This window comes from Cinclus cinclus, chromosome 9, assembly GCF_963662255.1.
Source record: "Cinclus cinclus chromosome 9, bCinCin1.1, whole genome shotgun sequence".
In the NCBI taxonomy this organism is placed as follows: Eukaryota; Metazoa; Chordata; class Aves; order Passeriformes; family Cinclidae; genus Cinclus; species Cinclus cinclus.
In genome coordinates, this window is record NC_085054.1 from 9,751,518 (window position 1) to 9,767,902 (window position 16,385).

The following is a 16,385-nucleotide window of genomic DNA, read 5'->3' on the forward strand; positions in this document are numbered from 1 at the left end:
TCTCCTGCTCTCGTTTACCACTGTGCCCCAGCAGTCCCTTGTCACCCCTTCCCAAACTCATTCAACGTAACCTTTGTAAAACACGGATTCCTTGCTTGACTTTGTTCATGCAGCCTGCTCAAGTTACACCAGCACAGCCAAAGATGGTGAGCTGTAGTGCAGGGGAAGAAAGAGCCAAGAGCAAATACTCCAAGGCTGGCACTACTGTCAAGACCAATGTACTGGAACATAAGTCCTGAGAGACAGCTGTTTCAGGCAGGATTTCTGTTGTTTGGAATAGATCTCCTAAGTCCTGTTGCAGCATGTGTATGTACAGACCACCTCTTGCATAAACCTTAACTAAATCCCTCTATCCCACCATCCTACTCTCTCTGTCTCAGAGTATCTTCATAAAAACTGTGGGTGTTTTCCCCATTTCACAACAGTTTCTGTGATGGAGATGTGACAGAAGAGGCTCCTACGCACAGCTGCTCAGTCCTGTCCCTGAGTTGCAGTTTGCTGCCCCAGTATGACACCATAAGCAGTCTCTGAAGTGATCTAGCTTAGAATGAAACATCAGCGAAACACTGTAGTAAAAATAACCCAGCATTTCAGTTTATCGTGCAGTTCCACCCTCCAAGTGCTTCTACTGCAAAGATCCTTAATATGCCAGCATTCTCTGCTGACATATTCTGTCTGTCAAAATAGACACAAAAATTTTAGCCTTCGTAGAGGTTAAATGTTAAAAATCATGTATATCCTTTAATTTCATGTTTGTTGTTCCTGAAACTGTGGCTATTTGGACTAGTCCATTAAATTCACATCTAGGTTTAGTAATTACTGTCTCCAGCTGCTCCTTGCCTGCCCCCTGCCAGAAGCTATTATTCCCCCTTTGCACCACAATAATTGTTTATTTGATCACTATTGAAACCAGATCTGTCCCTAGAAGAACAATTTGCTTAAGTACAGCCTGTGGGACCAAGCATACATTGAATTTTGCAACATAAACTGCACAGGACAAATAATCTACTAAACCATTCACAGTTCACCAGATTTAGCTTCTTTTTCCTCCTCATCTTCCAAACAGCACACATTATTTAGACCCTTTTTGATAGGCTATCTTCTTGCTCAAGATTTCCTTATTTCTACTTTACCTTGCTGCAGCTGCTTGAGCTTCTTCCTATCCTTCCTTTCAGTTGCCATTTTCAGCTACAAGGAGATCTAAATACAATTGTAGGAGACACTGCACAGAACTGGTGGTTTTGGGGAGTACAGTGAAGCAATTCTGTGAGACTCTGTACAAGTTACTTTGATAGCTCTCCCAGACACAGGAAATCTAAGGCATTGTAAGAACGATAGCTAAGTTTTAGAAAACTAAGATAAAAATTGTGTGTTCTACATCTGGGCAGTTCTACCTGTAAATATTTCTGTATACTTAAAGAAAACAGCTATAATTAAATGAGGGTGAGAAGATAATGAAATGGCACTTGCATTCCACAGATTTTTTTTGTGTGTGTGTGTGTGTGTGGTTTTTTTCTTTCAATTTTGAAAATTATGCTTTTAAATAAATGAAGATTAAACTGGCTTCTCTGAAAAACTGCTTTTAACTCTAATAATAATTTAAAGTAACATTAAATAGAAAAACGTGGCATATTGGTTTGAAATTATTTTGCTTCTGTGACTTTCCTAAAGTTAAATTGTTTGGAATCACAGTAATAGTCATAAAATATAGAACTTTTTCTCTCACTGACATTTTTTTCCTACAAGTCTTGCTTGAAGTCTAATGTGCAGGTCAGGCTGATGATTTAGATTACTTGGTTAACTTCAAAGTGGCAGAATGCTGTTCACATCTAAAATCTGCAATGATTATTTCCCCACCATCCTCTTAAGCTTTTTCAGTTTTCAGCAGTGTGTCACCACCTAATTGCTCTGAGCACTTTTTCCTGTACCTGAAAAAATATGCTATTCTATATTTCTCAAAAGACTGTGTGACTCTTCTAACAAGTGTGCAATCAGATCATACACACCAATCCTATGAATGCCATCTTTAAGTCAAACTACCACTTCAAATTTCTGCAGTGTAATTACAGATACTCATTTTATGCTCCAATTTATACATGATTAACATGTCCTCAAATTGCCTCCTTTGCAGCATTCTGGTGCCTGCAGACTAAGGAAGGAAAAACATTCCACGGAGTGAACAAAAATATTCCAGTTCAAACACATCTGTGCATCTCAGCAATAAATTATTTCATGGCAAAATGGATGCTATCTCATTTGTAGCTTCCTACAAACCAGTATCATCAAGTCTACCATGAAATACTGAAAATCAGTGCAGAAAACACAAGAACTGTTTAAATGCATTGCCAGCATGCAACCCTTTCTGCAAAGCAAGGCATTATGGACCTTCAGTAGCATTAATTTCTAAGCGATTCAAAATATTGCCTAATGAAATCAAACATACTGCACTTGAGCCTTGACATGACCAATGCATGCTGAACTCCCTCAGCTCTGTAAGGCCTCTCTGTTAACAGCTGCTTCCAAATCCAGCAAGCTCTTCAAATGCCAAAATGAGAAGTGCATGATCTGTTCTACAGCCATTCTGGCCACATGATCTTAATTCTGCCTCATGTAACTCAGCCAACCAAATTTATTAGCAACATCCCACTGCTCAGTCTAGGTCAGGTCTCAATCAGAATCACATGAAAACAGATCCCCAAAGCAGCTTGAATGCATGCTGAAGAGCAAAGGTTTTCAGGTTATAAAATGCTTGATGCTTTCTTCTGCTAATAATTTATAAATTAATCTCTTAATGCAGTTTAATTAGTCCAATAATCTAATGTTCATTGCAAAAAGAAGCCTAGGTCCAAGAGAACAATAAAATATTTAGTCTAAGATGAGAACAATTGCTTTAATAGCTTTTCCAGTTTGCAGTTAGGACTGTGGCATCACTATTCTAGATCACTTTTTGAAATTGCATGATGCTTTCTACCTCAGGCTCCTAGAAGCACTGACAAACACACAGCTGGAAAGGCACTAAAAGGACAGTCTTTTGACATAACTACAAGACACAAAATGAAGCTTAGTAGGAAGAAGATTCTTAAGGCACTAAGAGAAAATAAATGTACTATTTTCCTCTTACGAGGAAAAATCAATCTGCTTTTAAGCAAGAAACCTTTCTCCTTGTCATGAAGGTAGAATCTGAAAAGTGATGGATCTTAAGTCAAGTTAGGAGATGAGTTCTTGCAGAATGAAGTACACGGTTCAGGTTATTATCCTGCTAATCCTTGTGCAGCTGTGTATCTAAGGTTCACGTTTTACAAGCAAACTCAGGTAAATAACTTGCTTAAAATAAAAAGCTTGATGAAATATTTTAGCCTAAAATATAATTATTTCTCACATATATTAGACCTGTCTACAACTATTAATCATTACTCAACTTTCAATAAACTACTAACATCTCAATGTAAATTTTGTTGAGCATCCATATTAAGAACAGCAGTGCCCTATCCACTTACCCAATCCTATTCTATTTGCATGTGCTTAAGCCTGCATGAGGTATATTTAAACTTTAGCTCAAAACTGGTATATTTGTCAGATTTTTATGTAAAAGAAGTTGGAAAACATATTTTTACAAATTCATACATACAATTTTTAGCTGTTAATTCCATCAGCATACCTCACAGGGAATTTAAATTAAGACAGAAAGTTACCCAAAGTCCCTCTGTAAGGATGTTTCTTTCACCAGGTAAAACTGATACTGGGTAAATTAAAATACTTGCTCTGAATTTTTATCCTGCAACGGCTGAGTTAGTTTTCTCCAGGGGTTGTATGCAGAGTCTATACTGTAGAGGCGCATGTGCATGGCCAACACGTGAAACAGCTGATCTGAAAGGTGAAGAAGACAGATTGCTGAGCATTATATACAGTGATATGAACTCTTACATTAAATTGCCATCGTGTATTTTACAGGATTCTGAAAAGCTTGTCATGTCAGTCCAAATAAGATGGTGTCCTAACAAGCACATTTTTGTTAAGGATTGATTTATTTCCCAAGAAAGGATTTGAAGAAAAGTAAAATTTCAATCGAAGGCAGTGAACACATGCATACATGCAGAAAAATGTTTCAGAGAAAGGCTGTTTAGAAAGCTTTGACCAGATCTCAGTTGTTTTGGTGCTCCATGTACCTAATTACAGGCCTGTTTAAAAAATCCTGTTTCCCATGCTGTTATGTTGCCAAGGTTCCACACTCACTTCACTTGCCTCTCCAGTTTATGCCAGAAGCGGTGATTTCATAAACAACTATTCTTAACAGTGACTGATGAACTTTTAACTGATTCACTTTTAGCTTTCATTCTTCTCTCCCACAGTTAAGTTCTATGCACAACATAATCAAAATTTAATCTAAAATTGCTATGAGTTCTGGCCTATGGAAGGATCACTTTGGTTCTTCACCTTTAAAAGGTTCATTATTCCTACTGTCTTGATATGATTATTTTATAGGCAACTTTTGGCTAAAAAAATTCCCAAACCAACAAACTTCTGACTACATGTCAATGACACTAAAGTAGCAACAGTGTTTATAATATCAGAGATTTGTCTGTACAACCTGCAGGCAGAGTTTTCATAATTTCAAAACCTTCTGTACTTCCACTGTATCAACAATACAATTTGCAAAACACTTGCGGAATTTTTCAAACAGAGGATGCATAATTACTCATGGAGATTTACTGCAGTACTTTAATATTAAAAAGCACATTTTATATTTATCTGAGAATCATATGATCACACAAATAAAGACAACGTCTAACCCTTCTTTCCACTAAGCCACCCAAGAAGGCAAACACCATTTAGGTCAAGAGCATTTTCACAAAGGTACATGTAACAAAAAGCACAGAATGGTTTGAGTTGGAAGGAACCTCTAAAGGTCATCTAGTCCAAGCACCCTGCAATGAGCAGGGATCTCTTCAACTAGATCAGGGACTACTCAGGATTCAGACTTCACTTTTTAATCAATGAATCTTTTTTATCTTCATATGTTTATACTGAAATAATTAAAGTATCATTTCCCACTATTCTGCTTACTTTTTTCTTCTGGTCATACTATATCTTGCTATTCAGTGTCATGCTTTTCTCCTGTTCAATTTTCTAGGACCCTGCTTCCTTTCTCCCTTTCATTTTAACTTTTTCTCTTAGTATCCTGACATCATCTTCCCTGTCCACCCCTTATTCTTTCAGTTGATCCTTTTACATCTTTTTCTCTAAATCTCTCTCCCTTCTCTTTAAAACCCACTTGCTCAACCTACACACTCACAGGCCCTCTTTTTCAAGTAGATATAGCAGCTATTAATTTATTTTCCATAAATAGACAATTACTCAGAGGTATGCAATGGCCAAAAGAGTCGCATGATGAAATCAGCTGACTGCCAGAGCCTGAGGGCTGTAATTAGCTCCTGGGGTTTGTAAAATAATTGGAGCTGTAGATGGCATTGGAATTGATAGCTGCCACCTGCTTTCTGAATAAAAACACTCAATGAGGACAAAATAAGTCATCTTTTCTCCTGGCAAGAGATTCTTAGCAAAACACTGCTTTGCTGATAAAGTTGAAAACTGAAAATATACTTATGTTCCATGAAAATAATAGAAAAAACCCTCAAGCATGGTTTTATTTGGAATGAAACCCATGAAAATACCCATCCTACCTATTCACTAAAATGAATGTTTTTTGTCCCTCAACTGCTCCTTGCTTTAAACAGGAACAGGCAACTATGCAAAGTGGGAAAAAAAAATTGTTCAGAGTAATTAATTAATTCATCCCTGTTCCTCTAACAGCTACTCTCCCGAGCTTTTACTAATATGAAATTAAACAGGCAAGCATCAAAACTGAGCACTGGAGAATTTATTTGTAATCTCCAAATGCTGTTCGGCAGGCGTGTCACACATATGGAGAAAGCCAAGGAAAACACCTTGGCTTTGGAGCACTGGAGCAATGGAAAGCACTGGAAAGCAAGAACCAGCAACTTGATTGTGCACCAAGTGCTTGGTGCTGCACCATGTCCTTATGCCTGAGAGACTGGCAGAAACCTGCCTAGAGCCAAAGGAATACCCCAGGGCTCTTCCTGTGTGTTTGTGGATCGCATTAATTCCAAAACGTAAACATAAAAACACACAGAATGTCCTCCCATTTTCTTATACCCTACTAGGAACTTTGAAAATACATGTAAGGACTGTTTTTAAACAAGTAGCAGCAAAACATTATCATGACAGTGGCCCACAAACACCAGTCATGCCCAGGGTTGTGAAGAGTGGGAAGGAAGGCCATAACTCATCAGGTATCCCAATCCCCTCTGCCCCTCACAGTCCATCTTCCAGCTGATTTCTCTAGAGAGCCCACCCTTGTGATGGGGAAAGGCAGGACCTGGTTGTAGCTCAGAATCACCAAGAGATCATTCTTAACCATTTTTTTTTAATTTCAGAAAGCGCAGCTGCAACAAATTCGAAAAAAAATTGAATATGATCATCCTCTTCTAATAACTTTGTAATATTTAAGACAGGTTGCATCCGGATAATTTGAATAAATATAAAAATCACACAGTCTGGATGCACAATATAACTTACTGCTGCAAGTCATCAGGGGCTTGGCAGAATTCTAAAATTTAGACATTTGAGTGGGTAAGATTATTACTGTTCTAAAACACGAGCACAGACTCGAGTATTACCTACACTGACGCACTGCGGTCACAACTCTCTCATCTTATGTCTTTGTCTTCACAGAATACATGCAAAGCTCAAACAATGCTTCATAGAATCACCTAGATTAGCAGGTAGCAATTAGAATTCAGTTGTATTAGCATTCCTTAATGCATTTCTAAAAATGATGACAATAACTCTAGTTATTTTGTATTGCCACTAATGTTCTTGGTAGATTTTACCTCTTGGAGTTAATCTATTGTGAGAAAGGAGTGATAAACTCAATTGGCATCTGTACTTTCAAAAGAGCAGCTCAATGGGTAAAACACTGTCTTTGCATTGGGACTGAAGCTGTAAAAGGGAGCATGATAATGTTTGCTCCTCTCACAAGCCCCAAAGATAATGGCTACTTTGTCTATATATCCACAATGCACCAGCACTTGCAGCTGCATTCTTTACTGTTTTTAATAATAAAGCACACTCATTTTTCAGAATTTGACAAAACTCTTAAAAATATTCTGTATGTTACAGTGCAAAAAGCAGAGCCCATGAAGGCAATTTTACAGCTCTTTGCAGGTTTAATGTGATATGCACAGCACAAAAGACTAAATTCAAGACATAAAAAGACAGCAATTTGATAGTTGAATGGTAGAAATTCTAAAAATGCTGTGCTCAGTTGAAAAAAAATCAGTGATTCAGGAAGCTGCATTCAGATTTAAGTTTTGGTCTCAGTCATAATCTTGGTCTGATTTTGCCAAAGTGATCCCAAATTTCTACATAAGTTTTGCTGCCTTTGTTCCATTTGTTTTTTTCTGGTCTCTTGACTGGTAAAGTAAACTCTCAAATTACCAGAGTTGAAATCAGATGATGTTTTTTGTTATTAATTCCAATTCCACAATGTAGAGCAATGTGCTCTCATAATGAAAACAAAGAAAACCAAGGAATTAGCTGCCTTTGTATTGCCTGCAACAGTCTAGCTAATGTATTTATACACTAATCTCTATTTTAGGACATATACTCCTGTCATGGAATTTTGTCTTGATCCAGATTTCTCTTTTTACATTCTCTAAATTAGCATTCATATTTACAACGTGAAAACATACAGTGACATAGCAATTCACTGCAGGTGGAATTGAAAACATCCTTGTCTCAACTGTGAGGATCTTACCAGACCAGGGATGCTTCTCCCTTCCTCTCCTAAAGTTTCCTGGGACTATCAAGAAGAATGTAGATTATAACTAAAACAATTTGATACAGCAGATGGAACTTGATTGTTAATAAGGAGATTGAGAAATATTCTTCTCCTGGTAGAGATTTACATGGTCCACCTAGCAATAGCAGCTGCAAAGACCTGCTGACAACATCTTCCCACTCATCACTGATCCAGCAGACTTGAATCAGTAAAAAACCCATGAAGGTCAAGAAAAGCCTATTAAGGCATTAAGACTGGACAGTCTTTACAAAAACTCTTACATCTTTACTAAGTCTTAGCTGCTGATGAAGCAGCTGATTCCTCTCTACACCAAACTCACCAGTGTATGAAATCAACTTCAGCAACTGAATTCTAACAGTACCTATCTTTGCTCCTCCCACACTATGTATTAGTGGCATACCAAGTGCTTTAGAAAGTACTTAAGATCATCTGCTGGTGAGAAAAACTGCCTTTTCCAAGTTAGCATGAATGGGTACCAAGGATCTGCAGACTGACAGCTCCTAACTTAAAAAAAAATCCAAACTAAGCAAACAAATCCAAAAACCCAAACCCTGCAACACCATAAAGCCCAACCAACCACAGAAACCCACTCTAGCAAGGCATTCCTGAAAACTTATTTAATTCTCTTTATTTTCAGTGTCTGCAGAGAGCTGTGTAGGATTCTTTGCAGCATACCCACATCAACGATTACAGGAATGAGACAGCTGCAGCTCAACCTTGCAAATCATAAAATAATTCAGTCTTTCTCTCAACAGGAAACACCAAGTGGCCCCAAGTGTCACTGCCCATATTGATAAAATGGAGACAGCCATTACTTTCAACACAGTTAAAAATTTTGATACAGAAGAATGATGAAGAGAAACAATGAGTTTCTATGTTCACAAAAACACTAAAAGCACTGATTGAACTGATACTAACTCCATAATCAAGATAAAGGCTTCAAATGAATGAGAAAAAGAAAACCAAAACAAACCAACCAACAAAAACAACTCCCACGAAGCAATACTGTTCCTCAATATTTAGAGCCATTGCAGAAGTCACAGAGATGTTCTACTTAAGAAGAGTTTCAACAACTCTTAAATAATTTTGGATGTCCAGCTGTAAGTATCATCCTTTGCAATTAATGCATTTGATGCTGCAATGCCAGACTGCTATTTGTGGGAAGCATAAGGATAAGGAGCTCATTTACAGAGAAACTAAGCCAGAGGAAAAGAGGATAAAATATTTAATCTTGACCCCAAACCCTAATCCTATCCTTCTCACAAAAGGGGAAAAAGAAAAACAACCCAAAACCAACCAAAAACAAACAAAAAAAACACCCCAAAAAAGACAGAAACATAAGTACTATTTCAAAGTTAAAAAAAGATTATAAATTCATAATTTTGTGGAACTGTTCATCAACTGCTGCAAGATTACCAGAATACAAATAGCAAATAAAAACATCTACAGAAGTTAAAGACAGGTCACAGAATCAGAGAATGGGGTTGGATGGACCTTAAAGATCATCTAGTTCCAACCCCCTCCAGATCCCTGACATATTTCATTAGCCTGGGTTGCTCAAGGCCTTATATAAAAACTGTACAGAGAAATCATAATTATTCAGCCTTAATGCTGTGTTTTGACCCTGTTTGATAAATACAGAATAATTAAGACAAACAGGTCTATTACACTTCATAAAACAGAGAAATAAGACCTGTACAGTTGTTATATATCAGAATTTTCCCTAGATCCATGAGAATTTGCAAGGCCATAGACTCTAAAACTGTAATGTAGTCCTTCAAATAGGACTTGATTTTTAAGTAAAAAGTAATAGGATACTATTTGCATTTTTGGTTGCACACACATACAAAACTTTAAGTCTTAAAATGGCAATTTTGCAGCCAAATTTTCTTCACCATTCTTCTCACACACCCTTGGTCACTGATACTAAGTGCTACATTAATCACTCTTAATTTTACTTCTCAAGATGAGCTACCCTCATGGTGCAGTCTACTTAAACAGCTCTTGACCTGTTTGTTCCCACCATCTTCCCTGATGTTTGCAGCAGTAACAGCTCACCTGGGACAGCATATTCTATTTTCCACAACATCTAATCACCAAACTTCACAGTTGATTCAAGACCATTAGAGTGGTATGCTTAAAAACAAAAGAAACCCCTCAGTATCTCTCACACAGAAAAAGCCAAACCAGGTTATGCTTTAGATTACTTCTGCTGAACCTGACATGAAAGATGTTTAAAAAAAAAAAAAGCATTTTCAATATTGTAAAAGGAAGACTTTAACAAAGCAGTACTCAAGTTCTAGATGGGGTATGGGTTTTAAAAACCATTCTTTCCTGGCTGCAGAAGACAATGAAGAAGTTGAGGGTACATTTTAAATGAAACCTCAGAAGCAGGATTGCTCTTAGAAAAATAAATGACTATGGAAAGGTGATAAAATATACCTCAGAATTTACAGAACTGCAATTTTTCATAACTTAAGTGCAAGGATATGGAAGGGGCAATGAAGGAAACACACAATTATAAAAAGGTTTAGTGAAAACAAACCCCGCTATATACGTAAAGCTAACTCTGCTCCCACTGGTCATATTTAGTCTAATGTCCAAACCTAAATATAATAATAAGTGGAAATATTGTACAGGTCTGTTCTAGGAGAATCCCATTACCTTACATTAAAGAACAAGTCTATTTTAATGCAAGATTAAATATGACTAGATTGCTGTGCAACAATTTTACAAAGTACCAATACAAAACATAAACAAGATGTGGACATTTTAACAATGAACAGATGATGTTCACCTCTCTGTGCTGCTTCATGCAACAGCACATTCATATATGTAGTGCCTTTACCTGGAAGGCTTTGAATGTTTCTGGAGTGCAAGATAAATATTAAAAACACCAACATGACTGACTTAGATGCAAACAAGAAAATTTACCATTCTACCCAAAACTGTGGAAAAAACCAAGTGCATTGTGGTAAGATGCTGTCCACACCCCCTTTTCAGAAACATGACTACAATCCTTTTAGCAACTGCTAAAGGAAAAAGCTCTAGTAAAACATACTCAAAATTACACAACTGTTTAAGAAAGGAACAGAAAAATATTATTGCAAACAAAGTCCAGTGTATTTTAAGTAGAAAAAGAAAACAAAATCAAGATACGTTATCAGGTTTAAAAAATTGTCAACATGCTTTTCAATCAATATTCTAGCAATTCCAGATCAAACCCCAGATAATGTGCAAGTATATTTAAACAGTCAAATCACATCATGGGGAAAAATATTTCTTCTCCCTAAATATATATACCATTCTGAATACAAAGGGTATAATTTTTAACAGCCCTTCCAACCCAAGCGTCTGTGATTCTATGAAAACAAAGTTTTCCTTACTGGGCTATTTTACTTTTCCTGCAGACAATTCATACGCAGTTTCACAGTGGATTTCCAACAAAAAAAAAAAAAAAAAAAAGTATTTTATGAACACTTCGTATTTTGTAAACTAGCACATATTTTTGAAAACAACAGTTGATGTGATCCTAAAGCTTCTCTTTAAGACAATTTCTTTACTTCTCACGTGTGAGATGGATCTCTAACTTTTGGTAAGTTTAGTTTGTTCCAGTAATGTATTTTGATGAAAGGAAACTTGTTCATTTTCTAAGACATACAGAGTCAATGGCAAAATACTAAAAAGGCTGGAAAAATAGATAAATATGACACACAAATTTAAACAGGACTTAAAATTGTCATGCCTAGCTGAAGTATCCATCCAGCATAAGACAATTCTCCAGTGGAAATACATCCTCCATGTACCATTTCCAATTTTGTAATTATCCCAAAAGAAATTTCTCCAGTGATTAAAGTATTTTCCATGCATTTCAAGGCTTGAGAAATATGTATTAAAATTCCTGACAAATCTTTTCACAGACTGTCAGCAAAAGGTATGCTTTCTTGAAAAGTCAGGTCCTAAGAATTTAAGAGTCCTGCTTTATGCAAGAGGATGTTAAATGGATGGTGTGGTAAGACTAAGAAAAAAAATCAAATAATGTATTATACAAACCACCTAGTGTCAGCTAGCAGGTCTTAGCTTGGTGACTTTATTTTTTTCTTTCCTTTTTCTTCAAATAACACCAAAGAAATAAAAAACCACTTTTTTGGAGGTAGTTTCTCCATTTGTATCACCTGATGTACTGTAAATAGCAACAGTGATGCTACAGAGATGGATACAAAGGAGGCTGCCCAACAATCTAGTGGTTCAAGCACTCTCTGCAAAATCATAATCTTCCAGCACTTAGTGACATTACTTGATGAAACCATCAGAAAATCCATTATCTTTTAGATATATTTTTCTAATTAGCTTTTAAATAGGTACGTGCAACAAAAATTTGATGTGATGTCAAATATTTCACAGTGTTTTAACATGTAAGAATGTGTTTCATTCCACTTTTATTTTAAAATATAAATCACACATAAAAACTAAGATGCCCTGATTTTTAAAAACTATCAGTGAGTTAAAAATATGACCTTGCAGGCTACTGGCCACTTCCCTGCATAAATTCTTCTAAACTCTAAAATGTCAAGAAATTTTATAACCAGTAAAGCCATGTGAAAACAAACTCATACACTGTCATTATGAGTAACATAATTATAAATTTTTCACTTCCAAAGTTTTTCCATTTTAATCTCAAGTCTCCACCCTAACCTGCTCATCCATGTTCTTCCAAATACATGCCTGTGAAATGGGTAACACATTAGTAAGAAGCTAAAATTCAGGGAGAAAGTGTCCATCTTATTAAGTGACCATACATTTTAATACATTGTAATCTCAGTGTAAATTATCTGCAGAACGGTGGCTGAATAAATGCTTCAAATCTGCTCACAATGATCTAGTGGTGTTCTTTGAACACATGCACCTTCCAGGTACTTTTTTGGCCAGCTGAGAAAGGGAGGCAATGATGGTGGGCAAAGAAAATGTGCACTATGGTTTAAAAGTACTTTTTATATTAACAACACATGAATGAAATTAGTTGACCTACATTTCCTGGCAGTAACAGAAGGCTTTTGTCCTAGAGGGAACGTGGACAGCATAGCACCTGGTGACATTTCTTTGGTGGCCTGACACCTCAAAGGATGAGGAAAGCATCCCCCAGAAATTCTGTTACCAAAAGACAGAGGTGGGCCTAAGCTTTCTTTTTTCCTATGGAATCTGCTGCTATTGCTACATAAGCTTGACTTAAATAAGCATTAGGAGTAGTAGCAGTATTCTGGTGGGCTTCCCCATTTTTCCTGGCAAAAGAAAATGTCTGCTTCTAACTGATTTACTCTTTTACTGGAATATAAAATTTTCTTTTAAGTAAAAAAACACTTCTGGCAGCAAGAAGTTGCTTTATTTGACAACTATTAAAGGTTTCAGAACAAAAAACCCCCGAAAATTTCTATTAATGAAAATTCATGAAACTTTGTGGAAGAACTTGGCAAATTAAAGACATGGGATGTTGTAGCTGCATATTTTTAAGCATGACACCAAGCCATGAGCTGTGTTAGCATTCAGAAAACAAACTTTCCTATTGCTAGCAACAACTAGGGCGAAACAAAGCTTTCCTGCTTCACCCTTAAAACACTTCTAGTGTTACTCACAAAAATGCAAGCTCATTAAAAAATATTACATGCATAGTATGACAATTGATTTCTAAATAATTGTACTCGAGACATGAACTGCTCTAATGAAGAATTTGTGCAAATTAGTTTTCAGGTTTTTCTAACAGAAATAAAAAAAAAAAAAAACAGAGACTCCTTATGTTAGAAAAAAAAAGGTTTTAAAAGGAAAAAGTTGATGCAATTTAGAAAATACCAGAAAGAACCAGAAATCTTTATTCAATATTTTAATAATTTATACTTCATTAAATAACATGGAACTTACTTAAACATGATCTTTTCCCAGCTGTGCTTGCACCTCCTGAACACAAATTTCCTCCTCGATGGACCAGCTCAAGTTCCAGATTTGTTCTGTAAGAAAAACATAACAGTATTGAATGGAACAACAGTATTCAAGCTTCTGAGGACACAAACGGACCATAACAACCTCCCAGCATACACTAAATAAAAGAATACTGTGAACTAATCTTTAGTGTGAGATACTACCAAAATACAGCTCAGAACAAAACAAACTTAATCAAGATATTGTCATATATGATTTTCAGTGCTATATTAACACAGTCTTCTGGGTTCCAACAATACCGTATTGTGAGAGAGTAATTTAAAAATGTTAATTCTGTGGCTTTCTTTGGTATGCACACACAGCATAATAAGGGAATTTATGTGCAAATCTGGAAAGACAATATAAAGATTGGCTAACTTTCAGTCAATCATATACATCTAAAAAGTGTTCTCTTTATTGGAAGAGCTTTTGTTTCACTTTAAACAATCACAGAGTACAATGGATATGGCATCAACTAAACATGAATACAGTCTAAATTATAATTAAAGTACTGCCCTTTATAGATAAATCAGTTAATAAAAGCCTTGGAGGTTAATTCTGAATGAATAGCAATTCACTGCAGCTCATTAGTATGAAACAGGAGCTGTGTCACTGAATCTCTGCACGTCACACTGATGCCTTCTTTCTTAGTATTACTGCAATCTGATACTTAGGCACCAATTGTTTAGGCCAAATTTGATAAGTTTGTTTAATTTTGGAATTGGATGCTTCACTACTGCATTATCTTTTGCTCTGAAGATTTGGAGCAAACAATTTATGTTACATTCTCTGAGAGCCTGTTTTAGTAAGTCAACATACAATTTGAAAATTAAAATAAAGGAATATAATTCTATTATTCTGAAGCGTTATTTTGCTAATTTAATCCAAACTGAAAATCTCATTCTAAACATGTTTTTGTCCTTTAACGAAAAATGAAACCATTTTAGATTCTATATAATGTGTGTGAATCCATATTAAAATCTATTCTAGAATTTTAGGCACATAATGTATCCAAGCTAAGAACATCCCCTCCTCCCCATACATTTAAGAAGAAACCACAGGATTACTTTCATTCAAAACAAATTATTTTTAAGAATGTCTGCTTCATCAACTTGAAAGAATAATACATTTTGATATGCAGTGTTTGTTAAGATACTTTCTTATGTTTTTAAAATAGCAACGTTTCTGAATATTCCCATCCCTAAGTTTGCAGCTTATGCCATCCATTTCTGAAGGAATGCTTTAATCCTCTCCACTCAGAAAAGGCAATTTAACATTGATAATGTGCCTGCTCAGAGCTCCATCTGGTTGCTGCTGATAAGGGCATCTGTGTGACAGGGGAATTTTCCACTCTTCAGGCGATTTGCAGTGCTCACTGAACTTCTGAAAATCTACCAGCAAGGAAGCAGGGACAGGGGCTTCATATTAGTGGACAAAATAGCAGCTGTAGATCAGTATGTGCTAGTTCATCATGGGAATACGAAGGAAATCAGTATGTTTTATTTCTACAAACCTTCTGATAACTAATGTGAAGAACAAAATTAATGACAGTCTTCCATTAAAACTAAGATAATTAAGATTCAAATCAAAAAGACTACCTGAACATTTAAGAATAATTTTCTAGATCTACAATTTTAAATTCCCCTTTCACCAAGGCATATGTGCCATTTCACAAAACAAACCTCAGGGACAATTCTGAAAATTACCTCTTGCTGGTACATATGAGGTATCCTATAGTACATTTTACTATAGGGATGTAAGGAAAGTTATTTATTTATCATATACTTTGTTCACATGTATAATACCAAGTCTCAACTCCCACACTTCTTCATTGTTCCCAGCTCATCAAAGGCAACACCTTACAGCTCAGCTTTCTTGCAAATGTAAGTATTAACCTTTTCCTTCAGTACGTCTCTTTCAAAACATCTGTAACTTGGCATAAAAAAGCACAGTAGAGAAAGCATCTTCTGTGAAAATGAACATTTATCCTTCAGAAAATAGCCTACATCAGGTACAGATGTCAATCTGTATTTTTGAAGGAGACCAGTGTATCTCCTCCCTAATTTGAGCTCCCTTCTGCCTTGAGGATCTGTGTACCCTCTACCCTTAACTGAAGAAAAGTAATGAAGAAAAATTGGGGGCATCTGATAGAAGTGTGGAACACAGAGTGGTCTCTGAAAGAATCCTTTGTTATCTCAGACTCCTCAACATGAAGGAAAGAGAAAGAATATCCACATGAGTGTCTTCTTTTCCTATCCAGAAATCTCAGCGTCATTCATTGGAGCAAAGAATTTTGTAGAACACTGCCTTTACCCTCCTCACTCACAGAAAAAAACCCTGAGAAGATGAGTTTTGCTCAGCTGTCCTGACTACTGATAAAAACCAGACCTACTTCAGCCCTTCTTGGGGCTTTTATTAAAGGAACGTACTGGGGGTGCGAAGGGTGATTTCATATTTCTGACAATTCATACCAGGACAGAGTAGGGGGAAGTAAAAATGCAATGTCCTTTCCATTTGGATGGACTTGCTCTTC

At 36.2% G+C, this 16,385-nt stretch overlaps 1 protein-coding gene across 1 annotated transcript in view; it reads right to left on the reverse strand.

Moving 5' to 3' along the window:
• UBR3 (ubiquitin protein ligase E3 component n-recognin 3) overlaps positions 1-16,385 on the reverse strand; it is a 103,233-nt gene that overhangs the window by 20,651 nt on the left and 66,197 nt on the right. Inside the window, 2 exon segments of the mRNA XM_062498755.1 lie at positions 3,735-3,867; positions 13,796-13,881. Coding sequence (XP_062354739.1) covers positions 3,735-3,867; positions 13,796-13,881 — 219 coding nt within the window.